Below are 21942 nucleotides of genomic sequence, written 5' to 3'. Positions count from 1 at the left end.
CCATTTAAACACTTTTATAACTGAGTATGTTGGAGCTGATTTTTTTAATGGGGGAGTTTTTTACTATATAACTACATTTACCTTTGTACAGTATATCTTTTCTATAGCAAGCCAAATCCTTCACTCAGTACACACTGCAGTACTTAAAATAGTACACTATATTTACTTTGTCTTTTAATAAACTCTTCCTGGTCAGCTTCATTGGCTTACAACAGATGCAGAAGCTCCACCAATAAGAATCAGAAGAGTTTTAGAGCTCATTTCCTAGGTGCCCTGGTCTTAGGTTAGATGCACCATATCCATTCAGGGCTTTGAAGATTAGGATGGGACCTTAAAATGGTCCCGAAATTGGATCAGTAGCCAGTGCAGAGGATAGGTGTGATGTGTTCACATCAATCAGCTTTGTTTAGAAGGTGGGCTGCTGCCTATTGCATTAGCTGCTGCTCCTGAGTGTCTTTCTAAGATGTCTCCAGGTAGACTGAACTGTGAAAGACCAGTCTGGACATGACAAGTGCATGGTTCACTGATTCTAGCTCCAGTGCAGTAACAAGTAAGCATAGTCGTTTGGACAGCCGAAGATGACTAAAGGCCTTTCTGGCCACTGGTGCTGCCTGAGCAATCAGGAGATGAGCAGAGCTCTGAGCTGCACACCACTTAACCATCAAGGGAGACATCTTCATTGTCAGACAAGTTCAGCTTTATAGCTAATTCCTCAAAATGCCTCTTTCTTCAAGGCAGCATTCTCTCCATTTTGCATGCGGTTGCAATGTTACCATTTCTTCAGGAGGTGAGCTGAGTGAATTCTGCATACTGATGGCATTGGAGTGTCACCGTGTCCCACAGTTTCCTCTAGTGATTTCACATAGATGTTTGTTAAGAGGGTCAATACAATCAGTCTCTGTAAGAGGACTCTGCAGATGGGGACCTGTGGAAAAGTTACCCCTCACTGCTGCTCTTTGAATCACCCCAAAAAGAACAACCAGAGCAAACTTTATCGCAGTTCCATCTGTATGTGCCAGATCCCATAAGCAGGTGAATAGCACTTCATGATCCACAGTGCTAATGGCCACAATGATCCAGCAGAAAGAGAACGGTGGTTGATTGCTGGTGGCAAGGTTAGCCATGCTAGGAATTCTGAAGCCCTTCTCAAGTTACAGAGCAAAAATGATGGCACAGTTAGGTGTGATTTGACGTTTGAATCCCTAGCCCATAAAACCCCTTTATAAGAAAGAGTCGAGATGTCTCTCTCGAGATGTTATTACCAAGTTGTTTAGATTGCCGTATTAAAGGAACCCTGTCAAGCGTTTGTAGTATTTGAGATTGCAATTTTTAATTTTACTTACCATTGTTTGTTCTTATTTATATTGTGGTATCACCTAGGGGCCCCAGTTGTGGATCAGGGCCCTGATGTGCTAGGCACTGTACAGACACAGAACAGAAAGATGCTTCTTATCTCCAAGACCTTGAAAGCTAAATATAAGATGAAAATGGGTGAATACAGCAACAGATGGGGGAGCATAAGGACGTAATGAGACAATACTGGTCAGCATGGTAAACGGTGATCATAACACTCCAGTCCTTTCTTAGTAACGAAAAAAGATACATTGTACTCAAGTAGGATTTTTAAAATTTTTCCTCCTGTTTTTCAAATCCTGCATTTGTTTCCTCCTCTGTGTTTTTAAATGGCATTAAAACTTTGGCATGAATGTTTTTGTTGAACAGTACAGATTTTCATGTTTATAACATCCTATCATGCACCACTGACAAGAGTCCATCTCTGGGACTCGTGATAGTTTTAACTGCGGTCCCCAAATTAGCAAGAAGAATAAAAGAGCTTTTGTGAGTGACTAAGACTAGTGATAAGTCTTTATTTTTTTCATTTTCCAAGTTATAGTTTCATTTTTTACTTGTTTTATGTAAGGACCCAGACCCTGGCCCTCACTTACCTTTGTACATACAGTTTGCACAAAGACTATTCTGACACTGAATTGCATATTTCAAGTAAGAGTTCACTTTTCACAGGTCTTCTGCTGCTCTGGGACTCTGGGACTTAGGTTAGGAGTCAGAAAGCATGGAGTACGTTTCTGTGTGTACATCCATGATCTCATATACTGCTTTCTCCGTGAAATTACTCAAGATCCTTTCATGAGATTTCCCAGAAATGCTGCTTCTGAAGTGTTTTTTTTGTGCCTGTTTTGAGGTAGGGTGATGCAAAAATGAAAATTGCCTAGATGTTTAGCTTTGAAAAAGACTCTTCCCAATGCATTATCCTAATTTTAAGATGTGTTAGATGCTTTTGGCCCCAAAACTGTGACATATAGAAGCTTTTAAAATATAAAGCAGAACAAGGAATTAGGGAAAATTAGGATTTTAAAACCAGGTACAGTCTCAAAAATAAAGTATTGCCATTCTCAGGCATGCAAGATCATGCACTGAACCGCCAAAAATCATGAACTGGCTTAAATATCATGAGCTATTAAAAACAATACATTTTGATTCTTTTTATTTGCCTCTGGGTCATTACAGTTCAAGTTTTCAGCAACCACAAGGGCCAGAATTTTTTTTCAATGAAAGTTGAGGTTTTCTCAGAATCACAGGATTTAGAAGCTGCAGATTTAAAAGAAACATCAAATATTGCCTAATTAGTGATAAAATTGCAAGAGATGACCACTAAAAATTACACAATTTTTTATGGTGTGCTGAGTGACATCAGCTGTTCTTGCAGTGATTTTATTCAAATAGTCAACTATTTCCTATGGTCTTTTATTCTCCTTTATGAGGTAACATTATCCTGATTTACTGTAAGAGATCAAGACACAAAGAATATTTATGAGAGAATTGAAACACCTTGTAAGTATTATTTCGAAGATGTGTGTATACTGCACCATCAGCAGCCCTTCAAAATCCAGGCCTTTATTTTACCCAGATGATATTTCACTGTTGGTTGATTTTAATTGATGGACATGATATGTCTAAGAATCCTATTCCCTTTCTGGACAATTTCACGTAAAAAAATTGAGATAAGAAATATTTGTAACCTGTTTCAGTTTTTGGTTTTGCATTTGTTTTTACTAAACTGTGATCAGTGCTTATGTGTTTATTTTCCAGCTTTAATAAGTGCTGATTTAGTTACTCAAAGTTCCCAGGAGAAGTGGAGAATGCTTTAACACTAAATTATTTTTATGCTGTTTATTTTTGTAACTTTCTTGCAAGAGTGAAAAACCTCTTCCTACAGAATTTCTCCCCAAAGAATCTTGGCCTTTCTCATTACTTCTCCATCCCACCCTAAAGCACTCCCCTTCCATGTGAACTAAATATTTTTGTAATTAAAAAACAAAGGAACTAGTAGGGTGCCATTTATTCTCCCTTTCTGCTTATACTCCTCCATTTCCACTTTTGGTTGGAGATCACAGTAATCCAGCTTGTTGCGGAAAACAAGTCTTCCGGTAGTGACATCTGGTTCTTTGATGAGCTCCACAGGTATTTGTAATGTGAGTTCTGTTGGCAGCTTTGGAGATCCACTGGAAGAACTAGCACACTTTTATCTACATGAGAATGAGAAAATTCCTTGTGAGAGAGATATAGAATAAAAGACTTGTTTTTCTCCATGCCAGTATTAATTCTCTCAGAAGTATGAGAGTAGTATTGATAGCTGTTGGTAACAAGGTATGCATAATGAGTTTGTTGTGTGATATATTGGTGAAAGAATACAGCCTGTGCACGCCCAATCCACTTTTATAATCATTGCATTGCAGAAATGAATGAAAAAAATGGCCAAGGTGTGTGTGTGTGTGTGTGTGTGTGTGTTGGTTTAACATGGAATTGTTAAAGAACCATAAGGCTAATACAATTAAAAGTGTAAAAGACCTATTAAGTTATGCAGCTTATCTCCCTGCTAGTTTTTTTTTTAATCTTATGTCTTTCTACAGTCTTGTCCAATAAAGTTGTAAGTCCTGTGCAATGAAGCTTCCACCACTTCTTCAGAGACTGTTCAACAATCTTAATACATATCACTGACAGGAAGTTTTCCTTGCTATACCTCCTCAATTTTTCATTTTCTTAGTTTCATTTCATTACTTCTAGCTATACCCTGGGGCTGAAATCCTGGCCTCACTGAAGTCCATTTGCCATGGAGTATTGTCATTGACTTCAGTGGAGCCAGGATTTCACCTCAAATCTTCCAAATTTAAAAACTCTTCTCCTTACTTGAAGTGTGTGTGTGTGTGTGTAGGCTGTGGTAAGGTCCCCCTTTTATTGTAGCTTACCTAAACTGTGTGTCGTTAGCTTTTGTTAATTATTTCTAATAAATCGTTTGTATTGCTCTTAACCAAGCTTCTTTCAGTTAGTGAATACCATTTTGGTAACACGGTACTCAGAATTCAGTGCAATATTCCAGCTTTCCAGAGTATGTCAGCATTCTGAAATGGTACTGTTCAGATAGCACAGGACTTCACGTGGCTTGTAAAGTACCAGGCAGTTTTCTGTGACACTTTTGCAATCTAGTAGCATGAAAAGAAGAAGAGCACATTTCATATCTGGGAGTATGCTTGGTGTGGTATATTCTCCCAGCTTTAACGGGTTTTCAAATGAGCATGTTTTCTATCTCCCATAGTAGTTCTGGAATACAAAAAGCTAGTAAACCTGGATAACGAAAGAGGCAATGGAATTTCATGACCAGAAATACATTTTATGGTTTTGAAATGTTTTTAATAGCCACATCCTGCTTACTGTTGCCAAATAAAGGATGTCCTTTCTCCATTTTAAGACTGTTGTAGCAGAAGTTGGCTCTAATTTTGTTTTCACACTTTGGGCGCTTTCAACTCCAAATCCACTTTTACAATAATTGGCTTTTTCAGTATTCAGCTCAATTTCTGATCTGTTGTATTAGCTAGAAATATGCTGATTTAAAACTTGTGTTTTGATTCTGTTTTGGATTTTGACATCAAATGATTCTGAGCACATGACATTTTAATGCAGTTTGTCTTTTCAAATAGATTTGCCTTCTAATGCATGTGACAACAGGACTTTGCTCATCAGTTAGAGCATACATTTCAGAGCAGTTGTTACCTAAAATATTATCATAAGGCATAAGAAAACACACGATTTAAGTTGCCTTTCATGAACATAATTAAGAATTAATAAGCCTGTACCAGTGGCTAGTCCTCAGATTTTCCACTGTTTTGCCTTTTGTGACCTGTGTTATTAAAAGTCCATTATTTTTACAGACTTTATTAAATTGGATCTTATTAAAGCATTCTATATTTGCATTTGGTCTTTCATAATTCATTATTATTATGACATTTACTTTTTACCATCAGATCTGAAAACATATCATAAGCTACCCTTTTCTCTTGAAAGAAATGCTAATTTCAAACAGTCCTCTAATGGAAGAGAAAAGCTTTATCAGTTTTTTCATTTATTCAAGATCGTGTTAAGAATACTAATGCTAGACTTCTGTATGCTAATATCTGAGCGCTTTTTTTGGTCAAAAGCGTAGAATTATTGTTTTTAGACTCCGCTGCTAAGTATGAAACGGAAGGTGTTACTTCTCTGAAAGAAAATAAAATTCTAAAGTACAGTTTTTTAATTTTATGACCTATTTAAAACGTTTTAATGAGTTTTCATTGTTAAATTATTATTATTGTATGAATAATAGTAATTTTATACTTTTTCATAGTTAAAGTAATGTCCTTTATTCGTTTAGTTAAAAAAAAAATCTGTCTTCTTTGAAAATTGGTTTGTGTATTTTTTCTAGTTTTGTTTTGTTCTTGATACAATTTGCTAGATACTGAACAGAAAAATGGAATTCTCCATCAAATAAGTCACTGTCACTGCCAGTTAAATTTTATTATAATGCCTCCCATCTGGAGTCTATCATCTTTGAAAATGTGCTTTTTGTGATTACATTTTGAAGAATAAGGAACCCCAGAATTGAACACAGCAGCCTAGGTTTTAAGTAGTATATAATGCTGAAGTAAACTGTGAAATTTTAGTATTTCTTTAAGGAAGAGATTTGTATTAGCAGAATTTTTTTTTTAAATCCACTGTACCTTAAAGCAGTTCTAAAATGTAAACTTATATTGTGTTTTCTATACTTTTTAGGTTTCTGACAATGTGCACTAGACACTTCGGAAGTGTTGTAGCCCAAACAATTCGAACTCAGAAGACGGATCAGTTTCCACTTTTCCTTATTATTATGGGAAAACGATCGTCTAATGAGGTGTTGAATGTAATACAAGGTATAATTGTTGCCTTATATTGGAGACTTATTTCTTAGGGTATTGAAACTGTTGGAAGACCTCTGACATTTTAATTATTAACCTTTTACAGAATGAAAACTGCATTACAGAAAGAAAAATGGCCGTTGTACATAAAAATGCTATGTTAAATAACACTAAAGGATTGAATTGTCATAACTGTAATAAAATCATGGTTTAATATTTTTCATCTCAAGATCTGTTTTAATATTACATTGTCTGGGCTAAGATTTCTAAAATAGGATCTAAATATAGGCTCCTAAATCCATATGTAGGAAGCTGAATTGCGTTTCATAAGAGCTGAGCACCAAGCTGTGTTTAACCCTATTATTTAGCGTGGGAACTAGTTTCAGCCCCAATCCTGCAATCAGATCTGTGTGAATGGTCCCGTGCAATCATGTGGAGCTCTATTGGCTTTAGTGGGACTCCCATTTGGGCATGTGTCCATCTGCGTAGATCTGACTGTAGAATGGGGGTCTTAAACAGGCTCAAAGTTGCTAATATAATGTCCAAATAAATGAGAGAGTCTGCTGCTTACCTTAGTACTTCTTTCTTATTTAAGTAGTTCCAGTGACTTCACTGAGACTATTCAGGATAGGAAGGTTGTTTGGATGGTGTGCTGCAACTCTTCACTAACTCTATAAATTAAAGTGCATCAAAGAGGCAGAATTCTTTACCCTTGTTTGCTTTTATGAAGTTCTGTGCTCATTTGGTTTCTTTCTTATACTTAGCTCCATTCATTCTAGTCCCCTTGCATTTTCTTGGGAGAATCTCAGCCTCAGATCCCCTCCTGAGAGAAGGAAAAACTGTTTGCTGTTGCAATCGTTGGCCACTTGTGTTGCCCTTTCCTTCTGTAGAGTGGCCAGATGAACAGTTCCTCTTAAGGAATCACCAGTGCTTTTTCCATCAGTGAGCCAGAAGAGTTACTTTTTATTTATGCATGTACTTTCTCATTTAATAAATCTAAACAGGATACTTCCAAATCTAAGTTTTCCACCAGTTGGCACAGGGTTTATCTGCCCTGAGTACAAGGCATGGTTAAATATTTCTGTGCTTTATTAACTCTGTTTATTCCATACAAATAATTAAATAAATTGATTATTTACTCTGGTTTATAGGCTTAACTTCAGCCAGGTACTTAACTCACATGCTTAACGTTACTTACACACATGTTTATCTCATTGAAATCAATGGTGCTTGTTTGGGTTAGGCGTGTGTGTGAGTATCTTGCTGAATCAGAGTCTAATGATTGTTGTAACATGATCCTAATTACTTCAGTTCAGTCTCTGGGGTTTATATTTCATTATGTGTTGGGATTTTTGGTAATAGCGCCTTAAATTTTAAGATGATGATCTATCCCAGTAAATTATTGTGGGACTGAAACTATAGTACAAAATTGGCACATAAATTAAATTTTGCTGTGTTTTATGTTTTCTAGTGAAATACAGCATGAATGCCTTTTAGGATTGTACCCTCAAATGCATAGCGCCCTATGAAGTAATATGCAAGTGTAACATGCCAAATAAAATTATTTCTGCTTGGGGAACAGATGATTCTACTAATGGAAATACAGAAAGCCTTTCAAAAGTAGACTATGGGTAAATTTGCAAAAACACCTTTTCAGAAGTGATGAAGGGCACTTGGGGGCCTAAGTTCTAATGACTTTCAATAAACCTCCTTGTAAACCTAAATGCCTAAGTCAGTTTTTGGAAAATGGGAATTCGGCTCCTGAGTGTCTTCGGCATTCTTGAAAATTTTACCTCAGGTCACCAGTTCAAATCTAGCTCGTGTTAACAGTAACTAAAATGTATTCTCATCTGAAGTCTGCTTAGTTGATTTTGTTAAATGAGTTTAGTCTTTGCCTAGTCCTAATAGACAAGTGGTCTCCTACCAAAATCTCTCTCACAGGTGGCACTAGTTGGCACTACAGTTAGCAGTCACTGGAGAGAAACCAAAGACTAAGTGGAGACATGTAGGAGACTGAACTGACCTCTCAACCATGCTGAAGAAGGTTGACACATATTACTAGGGCAGCATGGGGAACCATCCTCTGCCGGGACCTGTACTTGATTTGTTTTGTGAATAGGTACAGGATTTCCATGTCCAGGGTTATTCAATCTGGAGTAGGTAAACTGTAAGAGAAATAAAACTTGTCATAACTGAAAACAAAAATGTTTTTGATTTTAATGTTGAGTTGAATCATTTGTGTGCGTTCAGAATGCTCTTTTTCCAGATTTAACTCCTTTATTTTTTAACCAAGCCACCAATAGAGTCTTAATAGTAATGTCCTGTCCCAAGTGACCCGACTAAGAAAAAGATTAGATATAATTAGTTAGATAATGGTATCTAGTAGTTGCAAAAGGTTAAAAAAAGTTATTGGACATTCTCGGACATCATTCTTTTCTCTGACCTCGTTTTATGATAATTTTCATCACCTAAGTTAGAGATGCCACCAATCAGTACAAAACCAAATACTCTAATTTGTACCAGCTAAAACTTCAACCTACATTTGCAAACAAAAAGACAAATTAAAAATATTCTAATGAGAGATTAGCATTTTCTATTCGGCTATTTTTTTCAAACACTAGTTATTCCTTATGGATTAATTCTAGAATGACTTTCCATTTTTTAATAATTTTTATAATATGAAGTTCAGCTATCTTCCTTTGTTGCTAGGTAACACAACAGTGGATGAGCTAATGATGAGACTGATAGCTGCAATGGAGATCTTCAGCGCCCAGCAGCAAGAAGACATAAAGGATGAGGTGAGAGTTGACGGTTACTGCCGACTCCTAATGGATTTTGAGGATGATGGGGAATACAAAGACAAACAAAGTCTTTTTGTACCAATAAAGTTTGTTACTTTGTGTTTTAATCCACATCTTCTGTCAGTGAGGGGAAAATAGCAAATCTCCTTTATGTATTTAGTTGGTTCCTTCAGAAGATCAGTGCAATTTGTTACATATTGGTTTTATTAGTCACTTCCAAGCTCCTTGTTTTCTTTTTCTGAACGTTGGTGATGAGTAATAGTTTACATTTCCAATAGTATTATACCAGATTAATGTGACCATACCAGGAAATGACAACTACAAACACTCCCCATGCCTACCTTTAAAGTCACAGATTGAAAACAAAAATAGTTTGACCTTTTTTAGATGCTTATGTATAGAAGGAGCAAAGTACTCAGCCTAAAGGCAGCCTTAAAAGGAACAGACTTGTAAAGTGCCATTGAATCACCATTTGAAACAAAACAATGTGTAAGTGATATGAAGTTTTCAGAAACAGTCCATGTTTCAATCACATAGAAATAGACACAAGCCAGGTATACAGTAGAGAGATGTTTATCTGTTACTCTATAAATTGAGAGTGACATTTTGAAGCAATGAAGTACTTAGTTAGGAATTTGTAATAATAGGTGTGTTGCCATTCAAGATTATTGTTATCCTGGTGTATAGACATTGATTGACAATAATTCACTAAACACATTCTTCACATTTAAGTCTTGTGGCTCATTAGTACCAGATTTACTGATTATGTTGTATAATAATATGAATGCACACTATCTGCATGTATATTTCCCCGTTCCTTTTTTCATCTTCATTTGAGTTCCCCATAACTCATTGGTAAAGAAATTAACTTTAATTCCTTTAATACTAAACACAAATTTTAATATGAGGGTTACAAGACAAATCCAAGGCACAGTATAATTGAATTTTTTATTGCATTTTAACTGCAAGTTGTCTGGGTTTTTATTTATTTATTTTAAGTGCGTTCATGAGAAGATGAAATTCAGGTTACAAGTGAGAGTACTAAGGAAGACTCTGAGGTCTGAAATCTGTATGTGCTATTGAGTATGTAAAATCTAGATTTTTGTATCAAAACATGAGAGTATAAAGACTGGTGGTAGGGTTATAAACATGTGCAACAAAGTTCAAAACTAAAATGAGAACTGTGTCTTATGCTTCTGATGAAAATCAAATCAATGATTTGTTTTGATGGGTGGTTCTAGAGGCTCATTTATTTGTTGTTATTTTTTTAATTTAACTACTGTGTTCACTGAATGATGGGGAGTCATCACTACTCCATCAGATGCAGGGAAATCCTCCTCTTGCTTAAATCTAACTATAGTATCCTCAGATGTCTTGATTTCTGGCGCTATAAAAAGATGGGATTAATATCACTCATTTTTATGTACACTTTTGAAAATAATAATACACCATGACACTGTTATATTTAGAACAAGAACAGTCTACCTACTAACTGCAAATTCACTAACACTCTTTGGAGAGTAATATTAAGGTTCAGAGAGTAATAAAACAAACAAAGTTTATTTTAGATTGGATCAGAATCTTTAACATACCTCACCAAGTCCTTGTATTAATCCATATAAGATGTGTAAGAGCTTTCTCTGGACTGGGGACCATTTGCAGATTATGTTTATCTAGCACAATACCAAGGAACAACCAAGTGAGTTCATGACATCATGGCTAGGGTGCCTTGAGAGGCTCAGATGAAAGATGCTGTCCAAGTATGAAATGTAATTTTTATTATGGCAGCTTTTAGCATGGAATTCCTTGAATCTTTATTGGTTTGTGTATTTCATCTCCCAGGTTTTCTGAAACTCTGCCTTCCATTCATGTTGAACACTTAGTACCATTCCATTAATCTGAATGAAAATGAGCATTATGACTCCAACTTGGGTATGATTATACTTTCTCATTTATTTAAGTGGGAATCATGCCCCAAATCCAGTTCACCGTATTCATGACTAGTCACATGACTAAGGTGAGCCGGGTTTGCTGCTAGGTTTGTAAATAGTGTTTGTTTTGTCACTGTTACTAGATATAAACATTTATGAAAATTCCCTACTGTACATGTCCATTGCCAACTGAAATTTCTCAGTAGTTATAACATTTATTTTCTTTTTCTCTCATAGCTCACAGCAGCTGCATGATCTCTGTTGGGTCTAATTTCTGGAGCGTATGTTTAAGCTATTTTTTATAGGAGACTTAGGTAGCAATACCTATAGTTAAAGTTGCAAAACACCTTTCCATTATAAGATCCTACTTTCACTTGCTTATAACTTTACCAAAATTATATCGAGGCTGAAATTTTCGATGATAGGTGTATGCCTCAGACTAAACTTTTTTGGAATATTTCAGCTAAAATAATTGTTGGCTCAAGAATGAGGTTAGGGTAAAATGTATCTGTTTTCTCCATGTTAAAAGAAGTTTTATAACAGTTTTGTTGAAAAGCTCTCGCAAGGACACACATGATCAGCAGAATTTGTAGTTAGCTAAATTCCCTGGAGATTCCATCTGCGCTGAGCGTGCCCCTCCTCTCACAGCACCTGTGTGGCGGCTGGACTGCAAATGCACCATCCATATAGAGCAACTGAGCGTGTTCCATCCCAGGAATATAGGACTTTCTCAGCAAATGCTCTTCCTGGCTGCCAGGGACACTGCCAGGCACAGGAACTGAGTGCTGGAGGACTGATTCCCTTGTGGTCTCAATGCTCACCCTGCTGGTGCCCAGGCAATGAGGAGGAGATGGAGGAAGAGGAAGCCTGGCTCAGCTACAGAGCATGAGGAACAGGGGGAGGATGAAGAGAGAGAGAGTATGTGGATAAGAGTAAGAGCTTGGAGGGTTAGAAGCAGGAGCTAGAAGGGAGGGAGGGAAAGGGACAAGGGAGAGAAACAGAAATATAAGAACAAGTCGGGGAGAAAGAGGCAGGAGCCATGGAGGAGTGGGAAGATAGCAGCAGAGTGGGAAGGGGAACAGGGAAAATGGACAAAAGCCAAAGATGGGCAGGAGTCTGGATTGGAGGATAGGAGTGGGGAGGAGATGGATAGGATGGAGTGGGGATGGGCAGAATCCAGGGGGATAGCAGCAGATAGGAGTGGGGTGGGAGGGATGGACAGAGGCAGAAAACCTCAACCTGGAGTCCCGAGTCTTACATTCCTTTGCTGTCTAGCAAATAGCTGTGGAACCCACTGACTCTGTGTGTCTCCATCCTGGGGATTTGAATGTAGATATTTGCTTCTCCCTAAGTACATAGAACTTCAGTTTCATCACTAGGGATTCTATCTGTGTAAGATCTGCTACAATATATTGCTCTAATAGCAAATTTTGCCCATGTCTGTCCTTGGCAGTGTTTTTCTCTCCATTTCCTCAAGTGTCCTCAGAACTGTAAGCACACTGGTATATTTTCACCAGAGGGAATGTGGTGTAGTCTGCCCTAGAGATGGTAAATTGTTAATTAGTGAAAATATTTGATAAACTTTGGAGGCAAATTTACAAATGTTATAAATTCTATATACACGTAGAATATTTCAATATAACTTAGATTTATTCATTATAAAATATAAAAAGGGTAGTCTCAAATGGCCTTTGAAATAGCAAGTATAATTAAAACAGTGTTATACAATGTATTATTCTAAAAGGGAGTATTTAATAAGTAATATGTACATTATGTACTTAACAGAAGGTGTTGGCATGAGAAAAAAAATATTGTCTCTTTGTGGTTTGGTACATAACATGTAACTTTCTTATAAATCTTGTCCTTGACAACTTACGTTCAAACATCAGTGCTTTTTTTCTTTTGTGTTGAAGACATTAATGTAGTTACATGCAATTTCTTTACAAATATGATAATAGCAAACAGGATATAGATTCCGGTTTCTGTTACTGTTTTCTTAATAGCAACAGTAAGTCATCATAAAACCACAAGGGGATAAACAGAACATTCTTTTGTGTTTGAAAAGTTAGCAGTACATCTTTATTGTAAATAAAAACATAAAAGAACTTTAGTGTGTGTGAGAACTGGATACACTTCCTGTAATTAACAAAAATTCACTAATAGTAACATATATAGCTGAACTTTACTTTTGAGGTGGATTTATAACTTGCATGCAAAGAAAAGCTTCAAAACAGACGCTTCATAAGTTATAATAGCATAGCACATGTTGAACCCCTCTCTAATGGTTGTTCCACTACAGGATAACTGGCCAGTACTACTGGCAGGTAATGAAGTTCCTCTGTTAGCTCAAAAGACAGAGATGCATGCTATGGTACTGAAGGTATCTGTTCAAGCACCACTTTATAACCACCACCACCACTCATAGGTCATTGGTTGGTATTGCACATGACCACTACAGCACAGACCTCTGCTAGCTGAGTGAAAGGAGTAACTCCATTAGCTGGTAACAGCAATGTAGTATGCAAAATGTGCTTTGGAATCAATGTTTTAGACTGGTTTTGCTTCAGTGGATTTTTATGAGACTGATTTGGAGGCATACTTTTAATGTGAAGTGCAAAAATCTCACATTTAATTAGTGAATTGGATTTCACTTCTGCGTTTATTTATTTGCTTTTGATTGATTAAACCTTTTTCTTACAGATTCCCAAAAGAATTGCCTTACAGAAAATTAATATGTATTTCATTTATTTGTATCAGTAGTCATGGTAATTGGACTTCCTTGTTACAGGACAGAGGGGCACACAGTGTATTTTGACAGTCTGTAGCTGGGTTGGACCTCGGTGAGGAAAGAGGCTGGTTCTTTTCAGCCACCTTGTTTACTCCTTCTGCAAGGAGCCAACCCTGCCTTCCCTGACTCCTCTCTCCCCGTCACTCCCGGGTAGTCAGTCAGGGACCATCCCTTCTCTCCCTCCCCAGCTAGCTCCAAAACACTACCCGTACTTGGCTTGAAAAGGTTTTGGGACCACTTCCCTTTGGGCCCTAGAGCATCTGTGCCATTATCGCCATGCTGTCCAGTTGTCATATCTCCTGTCTAGCACAGCATGAATATGCCACCTCCATCTCTCTTCTGATATTGAATTGGCCATGCTACCATGCTACGTGTTATAAGGCGTAATCAGCAATCTACCATTTCGGCATGCACGTTAGCATGGCAGATTCAGTAAAGAAGTGGCCAGCAGAAGGAGATGACAGTTTCAAGCTCAGCACAACCAATCACTGCAAGATGGAGAGATTGCAAGATTGATTTGACTGAGAGGTGAATGGTCAGGCTGTCGTCAGTATAGCCAGTTCTAGAGAACCATAGACCAACCCCATGGAGCATGAAAATGTGAGGTTAGATCAATGGAAGGATATAGACATAGGCACACACAGTATGAAGGGATTGTTTTTCTCTCCCCCTTTTTCTCTCCTTTTTCTTCTCTTTTTGAGCCAGGTAAACTAAAAAGGGGTACTTCCCTACCTAGTAGATAGGGATGATGGGTCAGAATGACCCCTCTGAAATAAGGAGATGCACTTGGCATGACCTTGCACAAAAGAAAGCCACTGTGTCCCAAGGAAAGATTCAACTGTACGTGTTCCCACCCATCATCCTCTGTTGGTGGCTACACCAGAAGCAGTGGTAAGTTCTTTCAGAAGATCTGTAATAACCAGGCCAATGGATGCTACACTAGTGATGTCATGAACTGGTGCATACCACTGGCTGTCCTAGCCTTGCCCCCTCTTTGGCCATCACTACCCACTTCTGGAGCTGATCTGTCACCTTTGGGCCCACCACAACCTTCCATGGAGGTTTTCTGCTCTTGGGGGGCCCTGAACTGGCAGAAGCTGGCACAGTGTAGGCCAACAAGTGAATAGGCCTTCTCAGTAGACTGAACCTGATGGGGCTGCCTGGCATCCCTCAGTCTTCAAAGCACTGGGAAATGCAAGAAAAAATTGTAATAATTTAATATGTCTTTTGTGTTTGGGGTGTGTACTGTGCTAAAAAGATATGTCCACAGCTGCTTTGTTTACATTTGTTGGCTTTTAATTTGACTGTTGACTGATCATTTCAGCATTGCACAATAGTCAAGAATAGAGTCTGAATTTGTCACATATGAAACTAATGTGAAGAGATCCATGATTAAACACTGGCATTACAATGCAACACACCTGTTCTGAGCCTATCCTAAACAATTTTCCTTTCTTGCCTGAGGAGGAGACTTCTCAATGGATTACAGTAACACTTTTTGACAAGCTTATACTGGGTGGAGTTCCCATGTAATGACAGAGCTCATTTGATGATATCTTAGTAATGCATTCTTTTTATTTTTGCTGTCAAAATTTATTACTGTAAAAGCATTGACTGTTACACAGCTGGTCCAACTTCTCCGCGTGTTATTTAAGTAACAGTAGGTCTAACATAGTGTTTATTTTTCTAGTTATGCAACATTAACGCACTTGCTTTTGGATTAGACTTCAAGGTATATAGATTTTACCTACAACTGCTTGAAAAAGTACTTTATTTTTATAAATCCAAATTAAAACTTTCCAGTCACTCTAAATTACTCTCAACTGACACTTCACTTTTACTTGCGAAAAAAAAAAAATAGCTATCTAAGAACCTTTTAACTGGAAAAACTCTTGTAAAGACATTACAGCTGACAGTAAGCCTTACAAAAGTGTGGAAATGCAAAATCAAAGGCATTCATTTTGACCAAAGGTCACATTTGTTTTCTGTAGATATTGCTACAGTCTGAGGGGGGAAAAGCAGGTTTGTTTTCTATGTAATTGTTGGATGGACATTTTAATAATATGTAATAAAAGAAGCCACTAATGCACCTTAATTTTACAGCAGCAACTGTTTATGGAAATATGTTTGTATCTCTGTTCACACAGAAACTGTCTTTAAAACAATGGTTCATTTGACTTAGAATAATATGTACCATTTTTACAACTCTGTACTCAGTCTTCCTACCTCAACATCACTACTCATACAGCAAAAATAATTTAAAAAAAAATTGTATTCTACATTGTTTTCTGCATTAAGTACAAGACCTGATGTTTTCAGGAGATAGTCTCCCGTGCTGCCAACCAGGCTGTAAGACCCTGATTTTTAGGGTATTTAGGCATTGCGATGCCTACCCGATTTAGGAGCATAAATCTCATTTTCAAAAAGGATTTAGGCATTTAGAAAGCAAAATCCATTAACAGTCAATGGGATTTAGAATCCCGAGTGCCTCAGTCCCTTTTGAAAATGAGATTTACGCTCCTAAATCAGTTGGGTGTTGCGATGCTGAATGCAGCAACGTCTAAATAAATGCCTTTAAAAATCTGGGGTCAAATGTCCAGGAGGAGCGACTCTTTGGATCCTTAATTTTGATTGTGTTTTTACTTACTAATTCACCCAATACAGCTGTTCGCAATGGGCCTTGCAGTTATTGGTGTGAATAAGTGAGGTTTTGCTATGCTCCCTTCTCTTTACCACTTCCCTGTTCCATTGTTTAGTCCCATCTCCCCATCTTTGCTCCCTACATTACTGCCATTGTCAATAACTTCTTTGATTCTGATACCTTCACCACTCTAAAATCTGCCATTGTCTACCTCTTTCTTCAGCAAACCCTTCCTTGGTGCGGGCCGTACAGTAACTACCTTCATATATCTAACTGTCCATTGTTCAGCAAAGTGTTTGAGAGAGGAGCCTTCTGTCATCTCTCCAATTACCTTGTACACAGCCGTATTCAATTTCAACATTCTAAAACAACTTGACTGGGGCAAATATGGGTTTTTTCCTCTCCAATGTAATGCTCCATAGTAAGTTTTACTAAAGGATTTCTCTCCTTTAAAAAATATATACAGCAGCTCTGATATTTGAAAAGGCCATTTAAAACAAATGATCAACACTAAATGGTTGTTCTGTCCTAGGTACCATTTTATAATGTAAGAATGTCATCTCATTTGTCATATGAGTGTCATAACCATTCGCATGATTTCTGTGGTTCTGACACGCAAAAGGGCAAGTTTGCTTGCACTTTTATATCTTCTGTATTCCCCACCATATTTTTCTAAGTTATACAATGTACAAATCTGTCATCTTCAGTGAATCAAACTAATGCCTTCATTGCACTGGTTTGTTCAGACAAACTGCGTGTTTTTCTTTAATACTCCCATGAATAGCCTCAAGCATTTGTAGTTTTTAACTTCAGGAGTGGTTCAGTGAAATGAAGAGTTTATTTCAAATAAACTTTTAGCATCTGTAAATACCACTTTCTGGCTTATGTTCTCAGAGGCAGACCTGTGGTTCTGCTGCCTAGTGCAAACATGCAAATCTCCAACTCATAGTCATCCACTCAAGTTTTGCTGTCCTTAAGATTTGGCTGTGATTATCTGTTCTTCCTCTATGATAGAACTGACCCTGATGGATAATCCATGAAGTAAGGTATGGCACAACTCATTAAGGTAACTTCCGTGTAAAACCAAGTTCCAGAGTTAAATCCTGACTTACATAACAAGCCACAGGAGTGCCAAAGTTAGGTGGAAAACTCCACAACATTAAGGCCTGCTGATTTTCCACAAAATCATCCCATCAAAGGGTTAAATCATCCCATCAAAGGGTTAAAGTTTGCCATCCTTTGTAGTTGGCAGGACCATTGGAATGCTATTCAGATCAGACCAGAAATCCACCTAGTTCTGTCTTTGACAATTGCTGCTAACAGATACTTCAGAGGAAGGTGTCAGAAATAGTGCAGTGGACAATTATGGAATTATTGTCATAGGGAAAGTTTCTTCCTGACCTTGCCTGTCACTTTGTAGTTGGCTTATGCCCAGAAATAGAAAAATATTTTTTTTATTCTGTCCGGTCTTACTTTGGATTGTCTTATCCATATAATGCCTAATTATTTCTCTGATTCCTGCTGATGGGTTTGCCTGTGAAATCTTGTAGCTGTGAGTTCCATAGGTTAATTATATGTTGTGTGAAAAAATATTTCCTTTTAAATTTATTGCCTTTCAGTTTTATTAATGTCCTCTTATTCTTGAATTATGGAACAGGGTAAACATCTGTGTAATTTCTCTACAGTCTTCATTAATTCAGTATAATTCTGTCATGTTTCTTCTTTGTCTCCTCTTTAAAATGAACAGTCCTGGTTTTTTCAATCTCTGAGCATATGGAATCTTTCCAGACTTCTAATTTTCACTTGTGACTGAACTGCCTCTACTTTTGCTAACTCCTTTCTTGAGATAGGGTGTCCCGAATTGCAAACATCATTCCAGGTGGGAGTGTACACACGATTTATATAATGGCATTACACAGGTTTCAGTATCATTTTCTAACCAATCCCTTATGTGCCCTGACACTTTTTTTGCCTTTTGGACCAATATGGCACACCAAACAGATGTTTTCCCTGCACCCTCTACAGTGACAATCAGGTTTTTTCCTAGTGGTTGCAATTCACTGAAAAGCAAGTATGGCTTTCCAGCCCTGCCGATGATCCAGTACCCATAAGGTTGGATCTTGAGACATCCATGGAGAGCTGGGGCAATCCAGTGTTTCCATTCTGCTGCTTCTCAGATTCACGTTCACCGTGGCAGCATGACTCTTTCAGATGTGAGCGCCTCCATCTCTTACCCATTAGGGGTGAGGGACTGACAGCATGGAGCAAGCCTCCACAGGAGCCGACAGGTTCTTTTTCATTTCAGCAGCTCCAAATTCTTTCAGTTCAACTCACTGGCTGTTTGCTCCAATTCCGTTCCACTCCAGGCCCTCACAGCTCCTACTCTTCTAGCCTAAGCCTTCATGCTTCTGCCTCCACTTTTTTTTCCTCTTGTCATCACACCCTTCCTTCCTTCTCCCTCAGTGTCCCTCTTCCCTTCTTTCCATGCCCCCTCACTCTTCCTCATCCCCATCATGATACATTTTTTTAAAGGAATGGGGTAGCAGCCACCCCTCATGGATCACTTGGCTTGTAGGGTGTATCCTCCCTCCACCCCCTTTTGTCTTGTCTGTTCATATTGTAAATTCATCAAGGTGAGAATGGGGTCTTCTTTTTTTGCTGAAGTCAATGGAAGTCATGTGGGCTCATCCAAAAGCAGAGTTTAGCTGTAAAACAGGTACCTGTGTGAGCAGAGTGTTTTGTTTGTTGGTTTCATTCAATTTCTTTGTATGTAAATCCATCCTCACTAGCCTGGATTTTCCTTTGCTGCATACAAAAAGAAGTGCCTGTTCTGACTTGTGTAAGAACAGTAGAAAAACCTTGATCCAAATGAATGAGAGACTCTTTTATGAATACCGTTCTTATTAGGTTTTCATTCTGCCACACAATGGGGCTTTTTTGTGTTGCAGAACCTTTTCATGAGATAAGAGAATATATTTTCTCTTGAGATATGTTCAGTAAAGAATCTTGGGGAAAAATATTGTTCAGTTCTCCATGCAAGAAGGATAACTTAATCTAAAATCTCAGAGTTAAAGAGATACTTTAATCCACTTCTTTTTTTATTTTTTACTTTATTTTTTATTTTATTATATTTACTAAAAAGAAGAAAAGCTAATATTAACCCAGCCAGGGCTGCAGCTTTATCAAAAGCTGCAATCTCACCATCCTTTCAGTCTTTTAAAAGGATTTCCTTCCACTCAAGCTATCAATTAAAACTCTTGTTATATCATCATTCTGACACCAAAGTAATAGTGTAATGACTTTTTGACATTGGATGATGTAACATTTCTGAATGTCAACTGAACAATGAGAAATTTAAGCACCCGTACTTTATACTCTAATGGTTAGTTCTGTGAATTATACTATAATTTCCTCCCATTCTGCTCTTGTATAGTCAGAGAGCTACACAATACATGTTTCATGCAATTATTATTATTTTATCTTCAAAGAAAAAGTTTGCTTTGCACAGTTTTTGTGACATGTCTAAGTACCACTGCTATTCTTCACTTTTATATGTACACACACACGCACTCACGTGTAATAATATATAATAATATATATTTCATATGTCTGCTTATATAACGTGTGTGTTATATTAATGGTAACAGTAATGATCTCTGGCATGATGTAAGATCATGTTTAAGATCTTGTTCACACATTGTGCTTTTTGAACCAATACAAGATAAACTGTCGGTATCCTAGTTTTGCCAACAGCCATTGTTAGACTGCTGTCAAGAAGGTGAAATGTCACTTTCCGTTGACCTGTGAAGCACTTAACAAGTGTATCTTGAAAAACTGAATTTAATTAGTTGTAATGCAAAATAGAATCATGCTTCCATAATAAAATAAGCTTTAAACTTTAAAAATATAATATTAAAATGAAGTGTTTGAAATTGCTGTGCATTGCTGTTTGTGGAACTTCATGCGCCACCATTAATAATGAACAAAGCTTTTCTTAAAAATTAAAACTGATGTGAAAAAAAGGATATAGCTACTAACTGAATCATTGAAAAATATTAGTGTGTGGTTTTCAGTTTTGCTAACAAGAAATATCTCATTTTCAGCTTTACCAAATCGTAAAATACACTCATTAAAATAATTGCACAGGAATTTACAGCCATATTCTGCACAGCTCCCATTGATTTTCAGCAGGAGTTGAGTACAGGTAATTGAGACCAGAATTTGGCCATTAGCCAAGATTTTTAAACATTGTATATATTAATACACTTTGAACAAATTAATTTTTTAAAAATTGTAGTTCTCAAAAACTCCTGCAATTTTTCATTGAAATATCGTAAACAATATATTCATATTTTGAACGTCAAACTTACAAAATGTACGCAATTTGTTTTTAAAAATCAATACCTTTTTTCTCATAATTTTCAATCTGCAAAAACAATTTGGATATGACTGCATGCTCAGTTAGTTCTCAATACAGATATATTGTGCAGACCTGACACAGAATCCCACATCTCACATAACTCTGTCAAGCTGAGAAACGTACCCCTGTGAAATATACACTGCTGCGAGGCAGAAGCCCATGGGTTCTTATTTCACCTCTTCTACTAACTGGTGTTAATATATTTGTGCAATTCATAACATTATTATTATTATTGACCAAGGCCTCCTATACCTACCCTAGAAAGCAGGCAAGTAGATTCCCTCACCCTAACTTCCCCCCCCCCCCTTTTTTTTTTTTTTTTAAATAAGGCAACTGAGAGGTTGCATGAGGTGTCTTCAGGAAGAGCTAGAAATAGAACCCAGGTCTCTCATATGAAAGCGCTAAGGCTCATCCACTTTGCCCCACCGCCTTTCAGAATGATTGAGCCAAATGTATGTGCTTGGCTCTGCTCAGGTTAATGCAGCTCAGTATGTATTACCTATAAAATATTATATTACCTACAAAATAACTAGATGAAACTTGAGTCGCTTTTACTCTTGTTCATATCAAATTCATGTTCTGTTTATCACACACTTGTAGGAAATTATTTGATTCTACAGCAATAATAGAAGGATATTATAGGACTTTTCCCTTTAAAAAGCAACTGGGTTTTTTTATCTTTATTAGTAATTTCTTTATTATATAAAAATACAGTTTGTATAATTTTATAATGATGCCTTGTGTCATTGGACTGGAATTCAGAAAATCTGAATTTAATAGCCAGCTCTGCCCCAGACTTTGTGTGATGCTGGCCAAGACATGATTCATCTGTGCCTGAATACCCTGTAAAGTGGAGATACTTCCCTACTTCACAGGAATATTGTGAGGACAATCTCATCAATGTTTATGAGGCATTTCAACTTAAGTGGGGGTCTCACAAGGCAGTTCTCAATTAACTTACTTTTTCTTTGAGAGATGAAAAAAATCATATAAGATTGTTAGTTCAGAGGCATAGTAACACAACTAATAATTTTCTTTACTTTCTCACCCTTACACATTGATAGCTCCTTGGACAAGTCTTTTCTTCTGGTCCCCTCTTTACATTGTCATGTCTCTTTTTTGTTTCTTTTGTTTTCT

At 37.2% G+C, this 21942-nt stretch overlaps 1 protein-coding gene across 1 annotated transcript in view; it reads left to right on the top strand.

Moving 5' to 3' along the window:
- Positions 1-21942, top strand: part of FAF1 (Fas associated factor 1) — a 272766-nt gene that overhangs the window by 215519 nt on the left and 35305 nt on the right. Inside the window, exons 14-15 of the mRNA XM_067535422.1 lie at positions 6103-6239; positions 8934-9022. Of these exons, the coding sequence (XP_067391523.1) occupies positions 6103-6239; positions 8934-9022 (226 nt within the window). The remainder of the gene's footprint in view (positions 1-6102; positions 6240-8933; positions 9023-21942) is intronic.

Source organism: Emydura macquarii, unplaced genomic scaffold (genome assembly GCF_026122565.2).
Source record: "Emydura macquarii macquarii isolate MOO-44397 ecotype Brisbane River unplaced genomic scaffold, CSIRO-AGI_Emac_v2 contig_3506, whole genome shotgun sequence".
Taxonomy (NCBI): Eukaryota; Metazoa; Chordata; order Testudines; family Chelidae; genus Emydura; species Emydura macquarii.
The sequence above is the reverse complement of the archived record's forward strand: the minus strand, read 5'-3'. Positions and strand labels throughout refer to the sequence as shown.